Consider the following 20,551-nt stretch of genomic DNA (forward strand, 5'->3'; position numbering starts at 1 on the left):
GGTCTCGGTCTGGTCCCGGACCTGGATCAGTCCTGGTTCAGTCCGTTGGCATTGCAGTCAGGGAAGTCACGTAAATGGGAAACGGCCTTTATTTTGTTTTTTTCCATTCTTCATTTAAACACAAAATCGAAAACTGAAAAAACAAATCGTTATCTGTTTTTTTTCATTTTGGTTTTGGAGACAAATAATGAAGAAAACTGTTGTTTTTTTCATTTTCTTATTTTTTGGTTTTATATTGAAAAACGAATGAAGGAATGATACACGGACTGACCTTTAATGTCCTTGCACAACATCTCCATGGAAACAAACAGGTTGACTCACCATCAGAAAAGGACGTAGTGCATCTTTAAAACCCATTTTCCATTCACTCTTCTGTTTAATGAACCAAATGAGTAACATTCTGCGTGGAGACATGGTCTAAAAAAGAAAGGTTAAATTAAACTTTATTTGTCCTCTGTGTCGCTGAGGTGATCTGTCTGTTTACGTGTTTTCTCAGAGACAATGTGTGTTTAATGTGTGTCAGTAAAATGTAAAATGGGTCTGCTCATTGCTTTCTGTGTGGGCTCCACCCAAATACTAGCCTGATTCATCAGACAGTTTCACTTCATAGTAACTGTTTGACCTCGCAGTGTTAGAATTCATTTGCTTGACTGTAGGCAGGTACTTTTTATCATTTAACTAATCGCTGTTATTTAGTCGTGACGTATGTAATGCACCACTAATGGGGCAAACTGGTATATTAAGATTTTCCCAAATCCCGTAGGAAGAAGGAACAATAACGTCTTTTCCCTTGATAAAATTCACCAAACATTCTCTTTTTTCCGGCTTTAAATCCTCGATCTCAGGAATTGTTGACAACACAGAATATATGGCTCTTCGCTGATTGGCTGCTGCCCAAACTCGCACTTCCGGGGTTTTTGCGAACCGTCTAGTGTATTCAGATTCCTGACCTAGTCGCTGGAGAGAAATGAAATTGAGCAGAGGCACTAGGTGACACCACCCAAATGCTGCATGACTCTAAATAAGTGAAATAAACTTAAACTTCTATTATTTTGAGCAGCACAGTCGAGAGGATTTGCTCAAGACTGGATGAAATCTATATTTTTATTCCACTAAAGCAATTGTTTGTAATTGTGTATGTCCTTGATTTCATATGCCATTAAGACACAAGTCTTAACAAGTACAAACTCAGAGTAGAGTTCTTCTACTTAAGCTTTAAAATTGCCTTCTTTTTAGCCTCATTTAAACTGCCAACTCCCTGTACCTGCTGTACTCTTCATATATTTATATTCAGTGTTGGGAAGGTTACTTTTAAAATGTATTCCCCTACAGATTACAGATTACATACCCCAAAATGTAGTTTGTAACGTAATACATTAAATTACTTAAAGTGAGTAACGTAATCTGAATACTTTGGATTACTTGATATTGTCATGCTTTTTAAAACTACATGAATGTACCAACCACATGCTGAAAATTCTTATTTGTTCTCTTCACATTGTCTGTTGAGCCCAAGTCTCCATCAACAGGCTTTTGTTTACTGTAGAGAAGCAAAGATGAACATGTTTTATCTGCTAAAAGACACAAAAAGACCAGTCTGTCCTTAACCAGATTAAACATATTATTGATAGAGAAATGATTTTTATATAAGATCACTGCTGCCTTAAATTATGCCCAACCTACTGTTAGGTGTCATATCGTTTAGACCTGGTTTATTCCGGGTTTATTCCTGGTTTAGTCCTAGTTTATTCCTGGTTTAGACCTGGTTTAGACCTAGTTTAGGCCAAAATGTGAAAACAGGAAAATCCCGCCGCATAATCCATTTATTTCAACAAAGTAACTGTAATCCAATTACCACTCACTGAAACAGTAACTGTAACTGAATACAGTTACTCATAATTTGTACTCTGATTATGTAACTCCAGTACATGTAATTTGTTACTCCAAAACACTGTTTATTTATATAAACAGGTAGTTCCTCCTTAACCTGATTCCTCAGACAGTTTCACTTTGTGGAAACCATCTTACCTCTCAGCATTAGGATTCATTCGCTCAACACTTTTTTATTTAACCAATCGCTGGCCGCTGCACGGTTTACAACCTCCGGGGTTCTTGTAAACCGTCTAGTGTATTCTGATTCCTGACCAAGTCGCTGGAGAGAAATGAAATTGAGCGGAGGCACTAGGTGGCGCCAACCTGACTAAGCACTGATTCACAATTTCACCTAAAGTGACTCAAAATACCAAAAAATATCTCAAATCACTGAATGTTTGAATATAACTTTGTGTTGAAACTGTGTTATGAATGTATTTATGTGCACAGTTGGGAAGGATACTTGTAAAGAGTATTTAGTTACAGAATACTGATTACTTGAATTTAAATGTATTTTGTAACTTATTTCATTACATGAGCCCGTCAGAGAACTGTATTCTGAATACTTGGAATCCTTTTACACCAAGCATTAAATTTTAGTAAAAAATACAATTACAAACTGTTTTATTTCTGTTGCTACAGTGGAAACAAGCAGAAGCAGGCGGTCCTCAAGGCCAAGTAAGAGTCAGGTTTGTGGAGATGCAAGCCTGCTCAGTAAGAATTCACATCTTTGAATTATATTTTTGAATATTTTTTAATCTATTTTGCTTTTTTCTTTATTATAAATTTGTTTTTTTCTGTTGTTGTGGTTGTGTGAAGCTCTTTCTGCTGCATCGTATATGAAAGAGCTGCATAAATAAACTCTGACTGATTATTGTAGTCCAGTTTTTGGCTAAAAGTCACACAATTGGGGCATTAAAGGGCACATATTACAGTACTTTCTGATCTATGTTAAAGTGTTGTTTCCTCATCACGAACATGTGGAGTTGTGTTTTGTTTCATTCACATGAACCCTGCATGTTTAGGCTACTGTTGTAGTCAAGATCGCACTAATCAAGACCAAGATCTGTCTGAGACCACAAGATCAAGACCTCTGAGAGTCGAGACCAAGACAGGACCAAGAGTCTTAAAGGCCGAGACCGAGACAAGACTGAGACAAAACTGAGATCACGGCCCTTCAAGATCAAATCAAAACCATCTTTGTAATTTTGGACATTCATTTGAATTTATTTGTATTTTACTTGTTATTTTGGCACATATATATAAATATTTTAATAAATCTATTTATGTTTTATCACTTGTCCAGTGTCAGATGTTGAGACCAAGACAAGACCGAGTCCCACACCCACGCAGTACAGCACCGCACCCGACCATGATTATATCAAAGTTAAACTCTCACCCGCCCGGACCCGTGATTAATCACACACAAATTACAAACTTCCTAACTGAAGAATCCATCAGAATGTGAACTTGAAAAGTTACGACTTCAAGAATTACAATCGCAAAATTAAATGAAACTTCAGTACGAATATGAATTCACAGACGCGACTCGACTGTGAAAAATACGTCATCACTTCACAGGCGTTTATTGAGCAAAAGAAACATTGCCATACTTTTGCACCACACATGCTACGGACTAAACCAGGACTAACCCAGGACTGATTCCAGGACTGAACCAGGACTGAACTAGGACTAAAACAGGACTAAAACCGGTCAAAACCAGGACTAAACCAGGACTGAACCAGGACTCACTGTCAGGATGAGCCTGGAGGCGCGCCCGCGTAGACTGTCAGGTGACTGTGAAAGGGCCGGCGTGGAGCTCCGTGCTGCACGGGACTAAGCACAGCCGTCGCCCGATCGTGCTTTGCGGACACTCTGCTCCACGGGCTCGGGGTTCTCTCTCTCTCTTAAATCCAAGATTAGTCCTGGTGTAGTCCCAGTTTAGTCTTAATTTAATCCTGACCTGCCCGTGTGTAATCACTACCCGACCGTAAAATTCCAGAACTTTAATAAAAATGATTACTCAATTGTGTGAATGAAACAAAACACAACTCTGGGTTTGTTTTTGAGGAGGTTACATTATAACACGGCTTAAAGCTCAAAGAGTCAGTTTTGTGTGATATATTTAATAAAATAGTATTTTCTAAAATGTCTTGTGGGTGTTTAAAATATGCACAACTGAATTCAAATCTGTATTCAAAACCTCACAGATCCCTCCTCGACATAGTTCATAAAAACACAGCTTTTTCACATCATTCCACGCTGCAGCCTATGCGCTTTCAGTATCCCCTCTGTCACCGCGGTCCCGCTCTGCGATTGGCCGCTGCCCACCTCCTCCCGACCGCACCACTCCTTTTATGGTCACACGCCTCCTCGGGTTTGCGTTCCGGGTTGCGTCGCTCCTGACCCTCCTCACACCTGGATCACACCTGGAGCGGGTCTGCACTGGGCGCGCTCGGACTCCTCGGCAGGTCAGTGGGCAGGTGGGCGGGTGGGTGCTCGGGTGCCGGTTTGGAAAGAGCGTCTGCAGAGGGATAAAGAGAGATTTAGTGGGAAAACTCGAGTGATGGGTGAGTCACGGCGGCCGGGCAAGTCTGGATCTGTCCGTCAAAAATGCCTGCCCCGGGGGAACGAGCTTCAACAATGCTTCCTGCTCTCTGACTTAGAATGAGCTGCAAAGTTTTTTTTTTTTTTTTCTCAAATTACTGTTACTTATTGACAGAGTGCATTGTGTCGCTTGAGTTTATCTGTCCTGCCCTGAACGCTGTTGCCCAACCCGGTTTTTATGGCAGGGTAAAGGTGTAATGCGTAACTTTTCTAGTGTAGAATGTGTCTGCTGTTTGTCTGTATTGAAATGTTCCGCAGTATGGCATCAAACTTGTCTATCTCCATGGAGACAGAGTAAAAATAAATGACTTTCCAGACAAAACCTCTAAGTGAATAAACGCTGGATGATTTTAATGTCATACTGCGGAACATTCCAGACAAAACAACAGCGTCTCCATGGTAACAAGTGGGTTATGTTTCTGGTAAAGTGTCTGCATGCTGTTTGTCTGAATCTAAATATTATTGCTTTGCTTGAAATGTTCCGCAGTATGGTATTAAACTTGTCTATCTCCATGAAGACAAGTAGTAAGTGAAGCTAAAATGCCAAGTTATGGGTCAGATCTGTGCAGAGGCGATGCCGCTCAAAGCAAAAATAAATGACTTTTGAGACAAAACCTGTGAGTGAATAAACGCTGGATAACTTTAATGTCATACTGCGGAACATTCCAGACAAAACAACAGCGTCTCCATGGTAACAAGCGGGTTAATTTTCCGGTAAAGTGTCTGCAATGAAATGTCACTGCTTTGCTTGAAATGTTCCGTAGTGTGGTATTAAACGTGTCTATCTTCATGGAAACCAAGTAAGTGAAGCTACTGAATGCCAAGTTATCGAAGTTACGGTTCAGATCTGTGCAGAGGCGACCCTACTCAAAGTAAAAATATATGATATCTGAGACAAAACCTATAAGTGATTAAACGCTGGCTAACTTTAATGTGATACTGTGGAACATTCTGGACAAAACCACAGCATCTCCATGGTGACAAATGAGTTATTTTTGCAGTAAATGAACTGTAAGCTATTTGTCTGTGCTGAAATGTCATTGCTTTGCTTGTAATGTTCCGCAGTGTGTTATTAAACTTGTCTATCTCCATGGAGACAAGCAGTAAGTGAAGCTAGAAAGTCAAGTTACGGGTCAGATCTGTGCAGAGGCGACCCCGCTCAAAGCAAAAGTAAATGACTTTTGAGACAAAACCTGTGAGTGAATAAACGCTGGATAAATTTAATGTCATACTGTGGAACATTCCAGATAAAACAACAGTGTCTCCATGGTGACAAGTGGGTTACTTTTCTGGTCAAGTGTCTGTTTGTCTGTGCTGAAATGTCATTACTTTGCCTGAAATATTCCACAATATGTGTATCAAAACTTGTCTATCTCCATGGAAACAAAGTAAAAGAAGCTACAAGGTCAAGTTATTCAAGTTAAAGGTCAGATCTGTGCAGAGGCGACCCCGCTTGAAGCAAAAATAAATGACTTTTGAGACAAAATCTGTACGTAACTAAACACTGGATAACTTTAATGTCGTACTGCGGAACATTGCAGACAAAACAACAGCGTCTCCATGGTGACAAGCCGGTTACTTTTCTAGTCAAGTGTCTGCAGGATGTTTGTCTGTTCTCCTGTGTTATTACTTTGCTTGAAATATTCCGCAGTATGGTATTAAACTTGTCTATCTCCAAGGAGACAAGTAGTAAGTGAAGTTAAAAAGCCAAGTTACGGGTCAGATCTGTGCAGAGGCGACCCTGCTCGAAGCAAAAATAAATGATTTTCGAGACAAAACCTGTGAGTGAATAAACGCTGGATAACTTTAATGTCATACTGCGGAACATTCCAGACAAAACAACAGCGTCTCCATGGTGACAAGCAGGTTAATTTTCTGTGTCTGCAAGCTGCTTATCTGTGCTGAAATGTCATTACTTTGCGTATAATGTTCTGCAGTATGGTATTAAACTTGTCTATCTCCATGGAGACAAAGTAAAAGAAGCTACAAGGCCAAGTTATCCAAGTTACGGGTCAGATCTGTGCAGAGGCGATGCCGCTCAAAGTAAAAATAAATGACTTTCGAGACAAAACCTGTAAGTGAATAAACGTTGGGTATCTTTAATGTCATACTGCGGAACATTCCAGACAAAACAACAGCGTTTCCATGGTAACAAGTGGGTTACGTTTCCAGTAAAGTGACTGCAAGCTGCTTGTCTGTATCAAAATGTCATTGCTTTGCTTGAAATATTCCGCAGTGTGCTATAAAACATGTCTATCTCCATGGAGACAACGTAAAAGAAGCTACTGAAGGCCAAGTTATCCAAGTTACGGGTCAGATCTGTGCAGAGGCGACCTCGCTCAAAGTAAAAATAAATTACTTTTGAGGCAAAACCTGTAAGTGAATAAACGCTGGATAAATTTAATGTCATGCTGCGGAACATTCCAGACAAAGCAACAGCGTCTCCATGGTGACAAGCGTGTTACATTTCTGGAAAAGTGTCTGCATTGAAATGTCATTGCTTTGCTTGAAATGTTCCACAATATGTGTATCAAACTTGTCTACCTCCATGGAGACAAGTAAGTGAAGCTAGTGAAGGCCAAGTTACGGGTCAGATCTGTGCAGAGGCGACCCCACTCATGTATTACAAAACAACAAAAACACCTGTAAGTGAATAAATGCAAACTAACTTAACTTTAACTTTAATGCCATACTGTGGATTTAACGCAATAACGTCTCCATGGTGACAAGCAGGTGAGACAATCTATTCTGCTCTATTTTGGTGTCATTGCTTTGCCTGTAATGTTCCACAGTATTGCATTAAACTGTGGAAACAAGCTGATGACACTAGTTTTTTTAAGGCATTTTAGTGACAATTTTCCCAGCCTGTTTTTTTTTATTAAAGGTGCGCAATCTGTGACTTTTTTAGTAAAGGGTCTGTCTGCTGGTTTTCTGTATTGAAGTGCCGTGGTGTTGGTTGTTATGTGTCTGTTTCCATGGAGATTTGGGATGATTTCTTAGGCAGCCAAAGTTTTCATTTTTGGTCCTTCCTGTGGATCAATCCTGCCCATCACCTTCATCTTTCACTATTTTTCGATTCCGTTGGGAAGAGAAACAGTTTGAACGGAGGTTTGCAGTCACACACATCTGATTCCCTTTTGCATTTATGGAGTTCACAAATTCACGAAGCCCATTTCTCGAGCCGTTTTCCGCTGTTAGGATCCAACAACCACACAATTACGATGTCCAAATCCTAAAACTAAAATATGACAATATCAGAACCAGAAACAAAAGTGATATGGTTCAAAAGACTAGAAAAGATCGACTTTGACAATAGACACATCCCACTGGAAAATCAAACATGGCGGTTTGATGCTCATTTTTTCTGAAAATCCTTCCCAGTATGCATTGCACGATGACCAGGAGTCCGAGAATCTTTATGCATGTATTGAGATGTCATCGCTTTGCTTGTAATGTTCCGCAGTATGGTATCAAACTTACTGTATCTATCACTATGGAAACACGTAAGTGACTCTGCCATTCCAAGTTACAGGTCAGATCAGGTGCAGATCAGGGGTCATCAAACTAAGGTCCGTGGGCCGACTCCGGTCCGCCACACCCCTTTCACTGGCCCCCCAGCCCCTTCTGCCTCTACCACTTGAACTGCCCTATGAGACAGTCCTCAAAAGTATCATGGCCTATTTTTTATAATGACTTTTTGGCAAATAATAACACGTGTGCATATTGTATTTTGTAGATTTTTTTCAATAAAAAAATTATATTTATAGTAAATATTTATATTTATATTTAAATAATTATATGACATATTTACATTTGCTGTGAAGAGGTGACCTCGCTCTCAGGCAGAATTTTTCTAGGATTTTTTTCTAGGTATTTTATTTTTGTTTATTTATTTTATTTTATTTTGTTTTATATCTAGTTTTTTTCTAGGTATTTTATTTTTGTTTATTTATTTTATTTTATATTTTATTATTCTAGTTTTTTTTTCTATTTTATTTTTATTTATTTATTTATTTTATATTTTATTATTCTAGTTTTTTTTTTTTCTAGGTATTTTATTTTTGTTTATTTATTTTATTGTATTTTATTTTTTTATTTTATTATTCTAGTTTTTTCTAGGTATTTTTTTGTTTATTTATTTTATTGTATTTTATTTTTGTTTATATTTTTTTATTCTAGTTTTTTTCTAGGTATTTTATTTTTGTTTATTTATTTTATATTTTATTATTCTAGTTTTTTCTAGGTATTTTATTTTTGTTTATTTATTTTATTGTATTTTATTTTGTTTTATATTTTATTATTCTAGTTTTTTTCTAGGTATTTTATTTTTGTTTATTTATTTTATATTTTATTATTCTAGTTTTTTTCTAGGTATTTTATTTTTATTTTTTATTTATTTTATTTTATATTTTATTATTCTAGGTATTTTTTTTTTCTAGGTATTTTATTTTTGTTTATTTATTTTATATTTATTATTCTATTTTTTTCTAGGTATTTTATTTTTGTTTATTTTATTTTATTTTATATTTTATTATTCTAGGGATTTTTTCTAGGTATTTTTATTTTTATTTATTTATTTTATTTTATATTTTATTATTCTAGGTATTTTTTTTTCTAGGTATTTTATTTTTTTATTTATTTTATTTTTTTATATTTTATTATTCTAGTTTTTTTCTAGGTATTTATTTTTGTTTATTTATTTTATTGTATTTTATTTTGTTTTATATTTTATTATTCTAGTTTTTTCTAGGTATTTTATTTTTGTTTATTTATTTTATATTGTATTATTCTATTTTTTTCTAGGTATTTTATTTTTGTTTATTTATTTTATTTTATATTTTATTATTCTAGGGATTTTTTCTAGGTATTTTATTTTTATTTATTTATTTTATTTTATATTTTATTATTCTAGGTATTTTTTTTCTAGGTATTTTATTTTTGTTTATTTATTTTATTGTATTTTATTTTGTTTTATATTTTATTATTCTAGTTTTTTCTAGGTATTTTATTTTTGTTTATTTATTTTATATTGTATTATTCTATTTTTTTCTAGGTATTTTATTTTTGTTTATTTATTTTATTTTATATTTTATTATTCTAGGGATTTTTTCTAGGTATTTTATTTTTATTTATTTATTTTATTTTATATTTTATTATTCTAGGTATTTTTTTTTCTAGGTATTTTATTTTTGTTTATTTATTTTATTTTTTTTTTATATTTTATTATTCTAGTTTTTTTCTAGGTATTTTATTTTTGTTTATTTTATTTTATATTTTATTATTCTAGGTATTTTTCTAGGTATTTTTTTTTTTTATTTATTTATTTATATTTTATTATTCTATTTTTTTTTCTAGGTATTTTATTTTTTTATTTATTTTATTTTATATTTTATTATTCTAGGGATTTTTTTCTAGGTATTTTATTTTTATTTATTTATTTTTTATATTTTATTATTCTAGGTTTTTTTTTCTAGGTATTTATTTTTTATTTATTTATTTATTTTATATTTTATTATTCTAGGTATTTTTTTTCCCAGGTATTTTATTTTTATTTATTTATTTTATTTTATATTTTATTATTCTAGGTATTTGTTTTCTAGGTATTTTATTTTTGTTTATTTATTTTATTTGCGTGGCGTAACAATAACATCTCCATGGAGCCAAGCAGATGAAAAGTCCCGTAGTGCATCTTTATGACACTGTACTTTCTCCTCAGCATGGGGAACCTGATCAGAGTACTGACCCGGGACCTGGACAGCAGCGGATGTAACTTCTTCCTGGACTTTGAGAGTAAGATGCACAACGAGAAACACGTTCTACTCATACTTTGCAGTGGCTGGAGGTCCTCTGCATGTATCTCTATAGACTAAATGCTCAGCCGTTACTATGGTGATGCAAAACACACATTAGCAAACACTGTAAAAAAAAAAAGTTTATAGAGAGAAAAACTCAAGATAATGCACAAAACTGATTTAAACAGCACATTTTCAGGAGTTTGTGACTGTAAACTTATTCGAGAGGGACTTGTTTATCAGCACAGATCATAATACCTGTTGTAGTTCCTGCTAAGTCAGCTCTTTGTGGTCACATTGTGTTAAAACAAAACTGTTGATGACTTCAGCTGCAAAGTATCACTTGTATTACACACGTACACAGATGAGACAGATGAGACAAACTTCCTGTGTGACTTCTGGAGTTGCCCTTTTGCAGATGCACAGCCGTCTGAGGCCGAGAGAGCCACGTGGGAGCAGGTGAAGCAGGTGCTGGAGGAAGGCCAGGAGGTTCTGGAGGAGCTGCAGATGTACAAAGGAGCAGGAGAGGAGATCCGGCAGGTACAGTCCTCACCTAAACCTAAATGGAACTCAGTCACTCCAAGCTCTGATATATTATTTTTCCCTTAGACTTTCAGAAAGAAACAAACTGACATGTTACTTGATTATCAGATGAATTATATAATATCGTTTACTTTTCGTATGATGCACACTGCAAAAACCCAAACAGCATGTCTTTATAAGAAAGTGTAAAAGAGGATAAGAAGTTTTGTCTCTGTTTTATTAATTCTTTCCAAAAACACAGAGTCTAGGCAGGTCCAAAATAAGTGAGAGGTGGTTTCATCTTTCAGTTTGTGTCCATTGTCCTTCTAAGATGATTCTTTAGTGGATAATGGTGATGTAGAAATTGGTAGCAGATTTCCCTTTGCTTGTTGGTGATGATTTGTGAAGTCATGTCCGTACATTTTCCACGGAATATTGTAGAGTCGGGCTGCTAACAGCACATGAGTAGGGATCCGTTTGAGAGGTGCACTTGTGGTGATAGTTGCTCTTTTTCCGCGGCGACTCATTATAAGACAAGTTTAATTGAAGATGAAGCCGAGTAAGTTCCTTTTGAAAAGTTCTTCAAAGTTTGGTGCGGCGTCTTTACTCACGCTGCTCAAGCCGACATCTTCAGGTGCGGCCCTGTCCTGCCGCTTCCCCAGTTTAGGCTCCTGGCTCCACTAATGACATCACTCTGTTACAGCCAATGAAACAGCGGCAGGAGTAACCCTGTCATCATATCACTGAATACATCTCAGAACGTCTAATAAACAAAATGTGAACTAAAACATGTTAAATTAATACTATTGAGTTTGGAAAAAATATCAGAATAAATGTATAATTTGTTTATTCAAATAAAATTACAAATATTGGTAAGGAGTATTTTGTCTTCCCTAAATATTGGTTGTGACATGTCCCCACCGTTACTATGCAAATCTACACCCTTGGTTTGAAACCTTAGGGCTCATCAACTCTGTGGTAACTAATGCCTACAAGACCTATCTTTAAAATGTAATATATGTTTCCGAAATGTTATAAACCACCAAGTTACTGAAACATTTCGCTTGATTTAAAAAAAAAAAAAAAAGATGGGTGAGAGTGGAATGGCCATGGAAGATGCAGAGTATTTTGAAGGCTCAATATTTATGCCTTTACGTAACAGTTTGACTCAAAGACTGTCCCCCTCTTCCTCGTGTGTGTGCAGGCCATCCAAAGACCCACTGTGGAGAAGCTGCAGCAGAGGGCCTGGGCTGCTGTCCTGCCGCTGGTCACTAAACTCCACAACTTCTATGAATTCTCCCAGAAACTTGGTCAGATCTTTGTTCAACATGTTCCTCTTCTTTGTTCTGCTCCGTCTGGTTGATATCTGTTCTAGGTGTTCAAAGTGTCACGATACTAAAATTCAAACTTGATTACAATGGAAACAGCACAACTCCAAGATCTGAAGGTCTGCTTTGTGCTCTGTGCTCTCCAGAGTCCAGCCTGCGCCTCCTGCTGAATGTCCTGGCGTGTGCAGAGGTCCCGCCCACTCAGCAGCTGGAGCAGAAGCAGGCCCTGGCCCAACAGTTCGCCCACATCCTGCACTTCACCCTGCGCTTCGACGAGCTCAAGGTGCAACCACCGCGCGCTTGCTCCTCACCTCTGATTGACCCGTTTTTCCTCATATCTGTTACTTCTTGGGCTCTATTCACACTTACGTCACAAACCAGGAAGACGTTTGGAAACATGTGATGACAACTTCCGGCGGCCTCTGTTCGCAATAGTCTGCCAAAATCAGAACATGGCCCAGTTATCTTCATCTAGGGGTCACTGTAGCGTTCTGTTCATTTCCCCACTGATGCACAACTCCGAGCACACTGGGCACATGCGATTTGAAGAGATTCATCCATTTTCTTCCACTTATTCGGGGCCACGTTGCAGGGGCAGCAGTCTAAGCAGGGACTCCCAGACTTTCTTCACCCCAGACACTTCCTTCAGCTCCTCCTAGGGAATCCTGAGGCGTTCCCAAGGCCAATAAAGAAACATAGTCCCTCCAACGTGTCCTGGGTTTTCCCTGGGGCCTCCTTCCGGTGGGACATGCCCGGAACACCTCCTGAGGAAGGCATCCAGGAGGCATCTGGAAAAGATGCCTGAGCCACCTCAGCTGGCTCCTCTCGACGTGAAGGAGCAGTAGCTCTACTCTGAGCTCCTCACCCTATTTCTGAGGGAGCGCCCAGCCACCCTGCAGAGGAAACTCATTTCGACCTCTTGTAGCCGAGATCTCGTATTTTTGGTTATTACCCAAAGCTCATGACCATAGGTGAGGGGAGGAACGAAGATTGTGCAGTAAATTAAAAGCTTCGTCTTTCAACTCAGCTCTCTCTTCACCACAACGGTCCAATACAGCGACCGCATCACTGCCGACGTTGCACCGATCCACCTGTCAATCTCACGCTCCATCCTCCCCTCACTTGTGAACAAGACCCTGAGATAGAAAAGATGAGTGCGTCAGATTCAAGATGATTCCAAACAGCACATACGTATGCAGTCTTCATTTTACCACTGACATTTACTTCAATGGGTCAGTCGGTGAGCCCAGTGTCAGTAACTACACCGAAAGTTGTCATCGCATGTTTCCAAAAGTCTTCCTGGTTTGTGACGTAAGCGTGAATAGAGCCTATTAAAAAGAACATGCTTTGGATCATCTAGTTCTGTGTTCTGATTGGTTGATATCCTCAGATGACCACCCCGGCCATTCAGAATGACTTCAGTTATTACCGACGGACCATCAGCCGAAGGAAGATCAACAAACTAACAGTACGTAACTCACAGAAGTATTACTAACTAATAAAAGTGGCTCTTGATGTGTTTCTGTGAGCCAACTCTGCTGTAGTCCACACAAACACACATATGGTAGTGGTCTCTAACAGGACTGGTGTCATTAACAGTGTTCCGTCTCTAAACCTGCAGGAAGACTCCCAGAACGAGGTGAACAATGAGCTGGCCAATAAGATGTCTTTGTTTTACGCCTGTTCCACGCCCATGTTGAAGACTCTGAGCGATGCCACCAACAGGTTTGTCTCAGAGGTGAGTACTCTGTGGAGATCTGCTCTTTTTATAACAATTTGGAGGAGATCTGCTGGTGCAAGTGTGACGAGTGCACGGTGTTCTGCTGGAGATGGCGGTGCAGCTGTGATGATGATGAAACTGATTATAATCTTGTGTTTGTTTGGACAGAACCCCGATGTTCCTCTGGAAAACACCACAGACTGCCTCAGCACTATGGCCAGCGTCTGCAAAGTCATGCTGGAGACGCCGTAAGTCCACGCCTCATTACTGAGCAGTAAAGCACACAAATCAGGCTAACGTTTACAAAAGGAATCCAAACCAGAGTTGTTGATAATCCAGAGTCCATAGACCTTTAGCAAACTCAGGGTCTGTATACACGAGAAAGCTTACAGGTAAAAACAACAAAGTATTTTATCGGAAGTGACTTTTCGTTTAGATGGTGTGATTTTGGGGCTTAAAAACGCAAAAATCTGAAACCACCCTCCATAGTGAAAAAATTGAATACGATCTGCTGTAGCGTTTCCGTTTACACTGCCCAAGACGCAAAACTCTGGTCAGATCTGCTCACGTTGCATACTCGTTTACGTCACATACATACAGTACACAGAAACCTGGCATGCATATCGAAATCCACACATTTGCGTCACCGTATGCACGCAGATTTTTCCCAAAAACGCTTGTCTAAACACGGAATAAGACATGAAGACGCGATGACACTTGCGTCTTCTGTTTAGACCGACATCATATAAACGTAGCCTCATTCTCAGCCATTTCAGCATTCACCGTGCCTCACCTACACAGCTACTACACTTTTGTTTTAGGCTTATTCTGCTTTATGTCTGTTTGTTTATTTGGGTTCCCATTAGCCAATGACAGACAATGGCTTTTCTTCCTAGGGTCCACATCCAAGACAAACAAGCGAGTGATTTGCAGGAAAACCTCTGTTTAGAGAAGGTTTTCTGCAAATGCAACAAAATTGGTCCATGGAAAATTAGTATTTAACAATAACAAATTCAAAGCAAAATATTAAAGTGTTCCAAAAAGAGTCCTTGCATGTAAAAATCTGATGATGCCTGATTTATAACAGCAAATAAATACAGTCTATAAAGGGCTGAGAGGCTGGTCTAGAGCTGGTTTAGTCCTTCAGTAGTTCACAGTTCTGTCCTTGTTTTGTTCTGAATACGCTGCTTTTTAGTCCTTGCAAAAGTTTTAGGTTTGTCTAAGAAAGCGTTGAAGTAAAAGGCTGGAAACCAAGTGGATGTCTTAAGCAGGAGAAGTGCGTTCGCCATCAATAATACAGGCCCCGGGAAATATAACGTAGTATTATTATAGTACGATCGTAGTATGAGCGCGTGACTTCCAAAAGAGCAGGTTTTATTGCAAGTGTAGTGAGACTGTGAAGGCCAGTAAGCTCCAGTTAGACAGAAATAAGCCACAATTTAGACACTGGTATGTAAAGTGGAGGATAAATTATTTCAATTCTCTTACACTCCTGGTTTAGTCCCGGTTGAGTTCTGTCTCAGTCCTGACTCTGGCGTTGTTTCCCGCAGAGAGTACCGCAGTCGTTTCAGCTCGGAGGAGACGGTGCTGTTCTGTCTGCGTGTGATGGTGGGAGTGATCATCCTGTTTGACCACGTGCACCCACACGGAGCCTTCGTCAAGACCTCCAACATCGATGTGAGTCTTTTACTCAGTGATTCACCTTATCATCCAACAAAGAAAACGAGCTTGTGTCAGGTTACAGCAAAAAATACATTTTCAGATTAAATGTGAACTTTTGTGTGGACATTTTTAAACTCATATTTAAATTAGTCAGCTGTTTATCCCCAAACAACTTGAAAAACACACATAACCAGAACACGTCCCTGGTGAGAATGCAGAAAGCATAATCCTGAGACTCTTCAGCTCCTGAGACTCCAAGGATCTGCAAAAGTTCAAACCATAGGTGTGAGAAGGAATGCAGAGAGTGATTGGTAAATGAATAAGCCCTTTGTTCACCAAAAGAATTTTTTGTGCCCTTCAAACTATGCAACCTTTCTGTTGAGACTCTGCCGCCTGCTTGTCTAAATGGAGATGTTATTGCTTTACCTGGAATGTTCCAAAGTATGGGATTAAACTCGCATTTGTGTCACTAGCAAGGACCACGCCGACAACGACACAGTGCGAAGAAGAAGAAGTTTATTGATAATGTTCGAGGCGGGGCAGAGGTGGCTGGGTTGAGACTCTAGGCGGGGGTCTCAATCTTCAGATGGTCCGGTCAGAACAGAACCCCTTCGTAGACGTCTTATGTTTGAAAGGCGGACAATATAGGGGATGGGACGTTGGGTTCGAGTTAGCCGAGACAAACTGGGATGATGGGAAAGGCTGCTACAAAGAGGTTTCTGGGAAATTAGAGGTGTGGTCAAAGTGAGTTGTGGTTCGCTGGTGAGGAGGAGACGGCGGTCGAGGCGCGGTCCTGCTCCTGAATCTCACGTAATTACAGTGGTTTTATTGCTCAAAAGTTCCACCGATCTGACCTGGTGACTTTCTTATCTTTATCTTTTCTTACCTTGGAGATAGAGATATGTTATGCCATTCTGTGGAACCTTCTAGGTCAGGGGTGTCAAACTCATTTTGGTCCGGGGACCGTATCCAACCTACTTTGATCCCAAAGGGGCCGGATCAGAAATCTCATGGCATATACCCCAAAAATAATAAGTTCAAATATTTGTACAGAGAAACACAAATCTATTTCAGAAATCTTTTTTAATTGATGAACTCTTTCTTTTACAAAATATTATTATATTATGAACAACATGAAACTTTAAGAAAAATGCAATTTCAACACAACATTTTAAAAATAACTTGTATGCAAATAGGAATAAGTAAATTTTTCTTGTAAAATCCTGCACTTGGCGTCCACTTTTCTCATTTTTGACATTTTTCTGATGAGGGTGTCACGGTCAACAGTCAAAACGATCGTCCTTTAAGAGCGTTTGGAAAGAGACAAGTCTTCATTTGTGCTGCTCTGGTGGGAGGGGCCACGTACAGAGACGCTGGAGACGCTGATATGATAAACACCGCAGAAAATTACCAATATTTTAATAGAAAATATAATTTAAATATTTTAGTAGAAAATCAGCCGAGGGCCAGATTAAAGGGCTTGGAGGGCCGGGTCTGGTCCCCGGGCCTTATGTTTGACACCTGTGCTTTAGGTAAAAAAATATTCCTAAAATCTCCATAGAGGCCAGCAGATGATGGACCCTCCACCAGAAAAAGTAAAACAGCACATTTTTAACTCCACTAGAGTTAAAAATGAAATAATAATGAAAAGATCACAAGCTGAGCACAAACAGAAGTCAGTATAAAGAGGTGTTCACACCAGAGTGTCAAAGCGTCGAGTTTCTATATAAAGTCTATGTGGATGCGCGTCTAGGGCGTCCTGCGTTTTTGCTGCGCGTCCAAGGCGTCGGCGTCTGAAGTTGAAAATGCTGAGCTTTTTGCGTCAGACGTGCCGCATCAACCAATCAGGGACGAGTATCCAGTGACGCAGCGACGTTATTATCCAGAACGAAAGAGAAAGACCCGAGAACCAGAGCGAGAGCCACAGACATCAGAGGAGCATAAATATATACACCACAATCTCCGAGCGGATCGCGAGGACTACACCGGAACCGGACCAGGACTATACCAGGACTAGACCAGGACTAGACCGGGACTAAACCAGGACTAGACTGGGGACTAGACCAGGACTAACCAGGACTAGACCGGGACTAAACCAGGACTAGACCGGGACTAGACCGGGACTAAACCAGGACTAGACCAGGACTAGACCAGACTAGACCAGGACTAGACCAGGACTAAACCAGGACTAGACCGGGACTAGACCGGGACTAAACCAGGACTAGACCAGGACTAGACCGGGACTAAACAAGGACTCGACCGGGAGTAGACCGAGACTAAACCAGGACAAGACCGAGACTAGACCGGGACTAAACAACGACTAGACCGGGAGTAGACACTAGACCGGAAATAAACAAGGACTAGATCGGGACTAAACCAGACTAAACCAGGACTAGACCAGGACTAGACCGGGACTAAACAAGGACTCGACCGGGAGTAGACCGAGACTAAACCAGGACAAGACCGAGACTAGACCGGGACTAAACAACGACTAGACCGGGAGTAGACCGAGACTAAACCAGGACAAGACCAAGACTAGACCGGGACTAAACAAGGACTAGACCGGGAGTAGACCGAGACTAAACCAGGACTAGACCGGGACTAGACCGGGAATAAACAAGGACTAGATCGGGACTAAACCAGGACTAAACCAGGACTAGACCAGGACTAGACCGGGACTAAACAAGGACTAGACAAGGAGTAGACCGAGACTAAACCAGGACTAGACCAGGACTAGACTGGGACTGAACAAGGACTAGACCGGGAGTAGACCGAGACTAAGCCAGGACTAGACCAGGAGTAGACCAAGACTAAACCAGGACAAGACCGGGACTAGACCGGGACTAAACAAGGATTAGACCGGGACTAGACCAGGACTAAACGAGGACTAGACCGGGAGTAGACCGAGACTAAACCAGGACAAGACCAGGACTTGACCAGGAGTAGACCAAGACTAAACCAGGACTAGACCGGGACTAGACCAGGACTAAACCAGGACTAGACCGGGAGTAGACCGAGACTTAACCAGGACTAGACCGGGAGTAGACCGAGACTAAACCAGGACAAGACGGTGACTAGACAGGGACTAAACAGGGACTAGACTAGGACTGGACCAGTGTCATTAGTGGAGTATAAATATATATACGCCCCAGTCGTCGACCCGATCTCCTCCGCTGATGGTTTTATGTAATAAAAACACTAAAGTCTCTCTCAGTCTGGTCTGACGTCATTTCGGGAAAAGACGAGGACGTGGCACATGTTTCCAGGGCAACAGACGCGCGTCAAGTATTTTTCTCCCGTTCATCCTCGGTGTAAAAGAGGCGCGTCGGGAGCGTCTAAACTCAAATGCAAAGGCGTCCAAATAAAGGCGTCCAGGGTGTTTTTTGACGCTCTGGTGTGAACGCACATTAAGAGACACTGCTGAAGGTTTGTCTTCACTCACAAAGGGGACGTAGTGTTCTGGAGGCTCTGGGACGATTCCACATCTTTTGGATAAATCTTTTGTATAAATCCTGACGCTGATCCTGGTCTGATCTTCTGCTGAAGGAGTTCGTGTCTTTGTGTGTTTCAGATAAAAGGCTGCATCAGACTTCTGAAGGAGCAGTCGCCGAACAGCGTGGAGGGACTGCTCAATGCGCTCAGGTTAGACTTCCTCTTCCTCTCCTCGTTCTCTCCTTTTCTTCTCCTCATTTCTGTGTTTCGCTCCATTCTCACTGATCTCTCTTTCCGCAGGTACACGACCAAACACTTAAACGACGAGACCACGCCCAAACAGATCAAGAACATGCTGCAGCCGAACTAGAAACATTTTACAGAGATGCTTTTTTTTTTTAATTTCCGTGTATTCTTACGTGTGGAGGTCCTCTGGGGAGCGGGCCAAAGGCTGAGGGGCTGGTCCCTTCACCGCAGGAGGTACTTTCTGGGTACACTGCTGCCGTGGTCCTCACTGTCCTCGCTCAGAAACCTGTCAGCAAAACAGAGCAAGTTTGTTCTTCGTCCTCAAGCAGTGACACCATCAACACTTTGAAGACGTTAAAGGTGCACAATGTAACTTTTTGGTCATTTCTCTATCTGAAATATTCCACAGTACGACATTAAACAGCTCTAACTTACATTTATTAAATTACAGATGACGTTATAACTCAAAAATACCAAGAAAAGCAGGCCTTACGTAGATACAAAGGTTTAATCCCATACTGTGAAACATTCCAGACAAAGCAATAACATTTCTACGGAGAAAAGCATTTGATGGACACTCTACCAGAAAAGTTACACAATGCACCTTTAATAACATTTAACGATAAATTAGTACAGCATCTCATGTTTTAGAACTTCAATAAAATAGAACCAGACTATCTTTGGTGCTCCACATGTAGGAGTCTGGTGTAGGGCTTCATCTGCTCATCATGTGGGAAAAAAAACAAAAAAACAACTCTATTTAATTAAGGAACATACCACAAAATATTTACATAAGCATGCGGTCATGAATGTGATTGGACGGCAGAAATGCGTAAATGTACGGATGTCGAGAGGGGTCACAACAAATGCAAACGCCCGCAACAAATACAAATGCGACAACACAACAAAAAGCCACAACAAACCAAAAAAAAGCCATAACGGAAATGACCGCGGGACTCTGTTTTAATGCAAATGCTGCAACAAATACAAACGCCACAACACAAACGCAAATGCCGCAACACATTAAAAAGCCACAACACATTAAAAAGCCACAACGCGACAAAAAAAGCCACAACGGAAATGACCGCGGAACTCTATTTTAATGCAAACGCTACAACAAATACAAACGCCACAACACGACGTGAAAAGTAAAGGAACGGAGAAGTTGGAAACGTAAGTAAAGGTAATTTATTGTTTTATCATTATTTGTTTCACGTTGTAGTTCTTCTTCTTCACTTGCCGCTTGATCGGTCCGTCAGAAAATAGAGTCCCGCGGTCACTTCCGTTGTGGCTTTTTAATGTGTTGCGGCATTTGCATTTGTGTTGTGGCGTTTGTATTTGTTGTGGCGTTTGCATTAAAATAGAGTCCC

The 20,551-nt window shown here is 39.8% G+C and overlaps 1 protein-coding gene across 1 annotated transcript; it reads left to right on the plus strand.

Moving 5' to 3' along the window:
• Positions 1-4,296: 4,296 nt before the first annotated feature.
• On the plus strand, positions 4,297-20,054 carry LOC110165940 (CYFIP-related Rac1 interactor B-like). The gene is made up of 11 exons (XM_055151476.1): positions 4,297-4,343; positions 10,196-10,269; positions 10,690-10,811; positions 11,998-12,103; positions 12,268-12,404; positions 13,512-13,589; positions 13,743-13,859; positions 14,010-14,089; positions 15,392-15,518; positions 19,075-19,145; positions 19,236-20,054. Exons 2-11 carry the CDS (start codon positions 10,197-10,199, stop codon positions 19,303-19,305), a joined length of 981 nt encoding a protein of 326 aa, XP_055007451.1. The 5' UTR covers positions 4,297-4,343; position 10,196; the 3' UTR covers positions 19,306-20,054.
• Positions 20,055-20,551: the final 497 nt, after the last annotated feature.

The sequence above is a fragment of the Boleophthalmus pectinirostris genome, unplaced genomic scaffold (genome assembly GCF_026225935.1).
Source record: "Boleophthalmus pectinirostris isolate CB_2022bp ecotype Guang Dong unplaced genomic scaffold, ASM2622593v1 HiC_scaffold_16, whole genome shotgun sequence".
Lineage (NCBI taxonomy): Eukaryota > Metazoa > Chordata > Actinopteri > Gobiiformes > Gobiidae > Boleophthalmus > Boleophthalmus pectinirostris.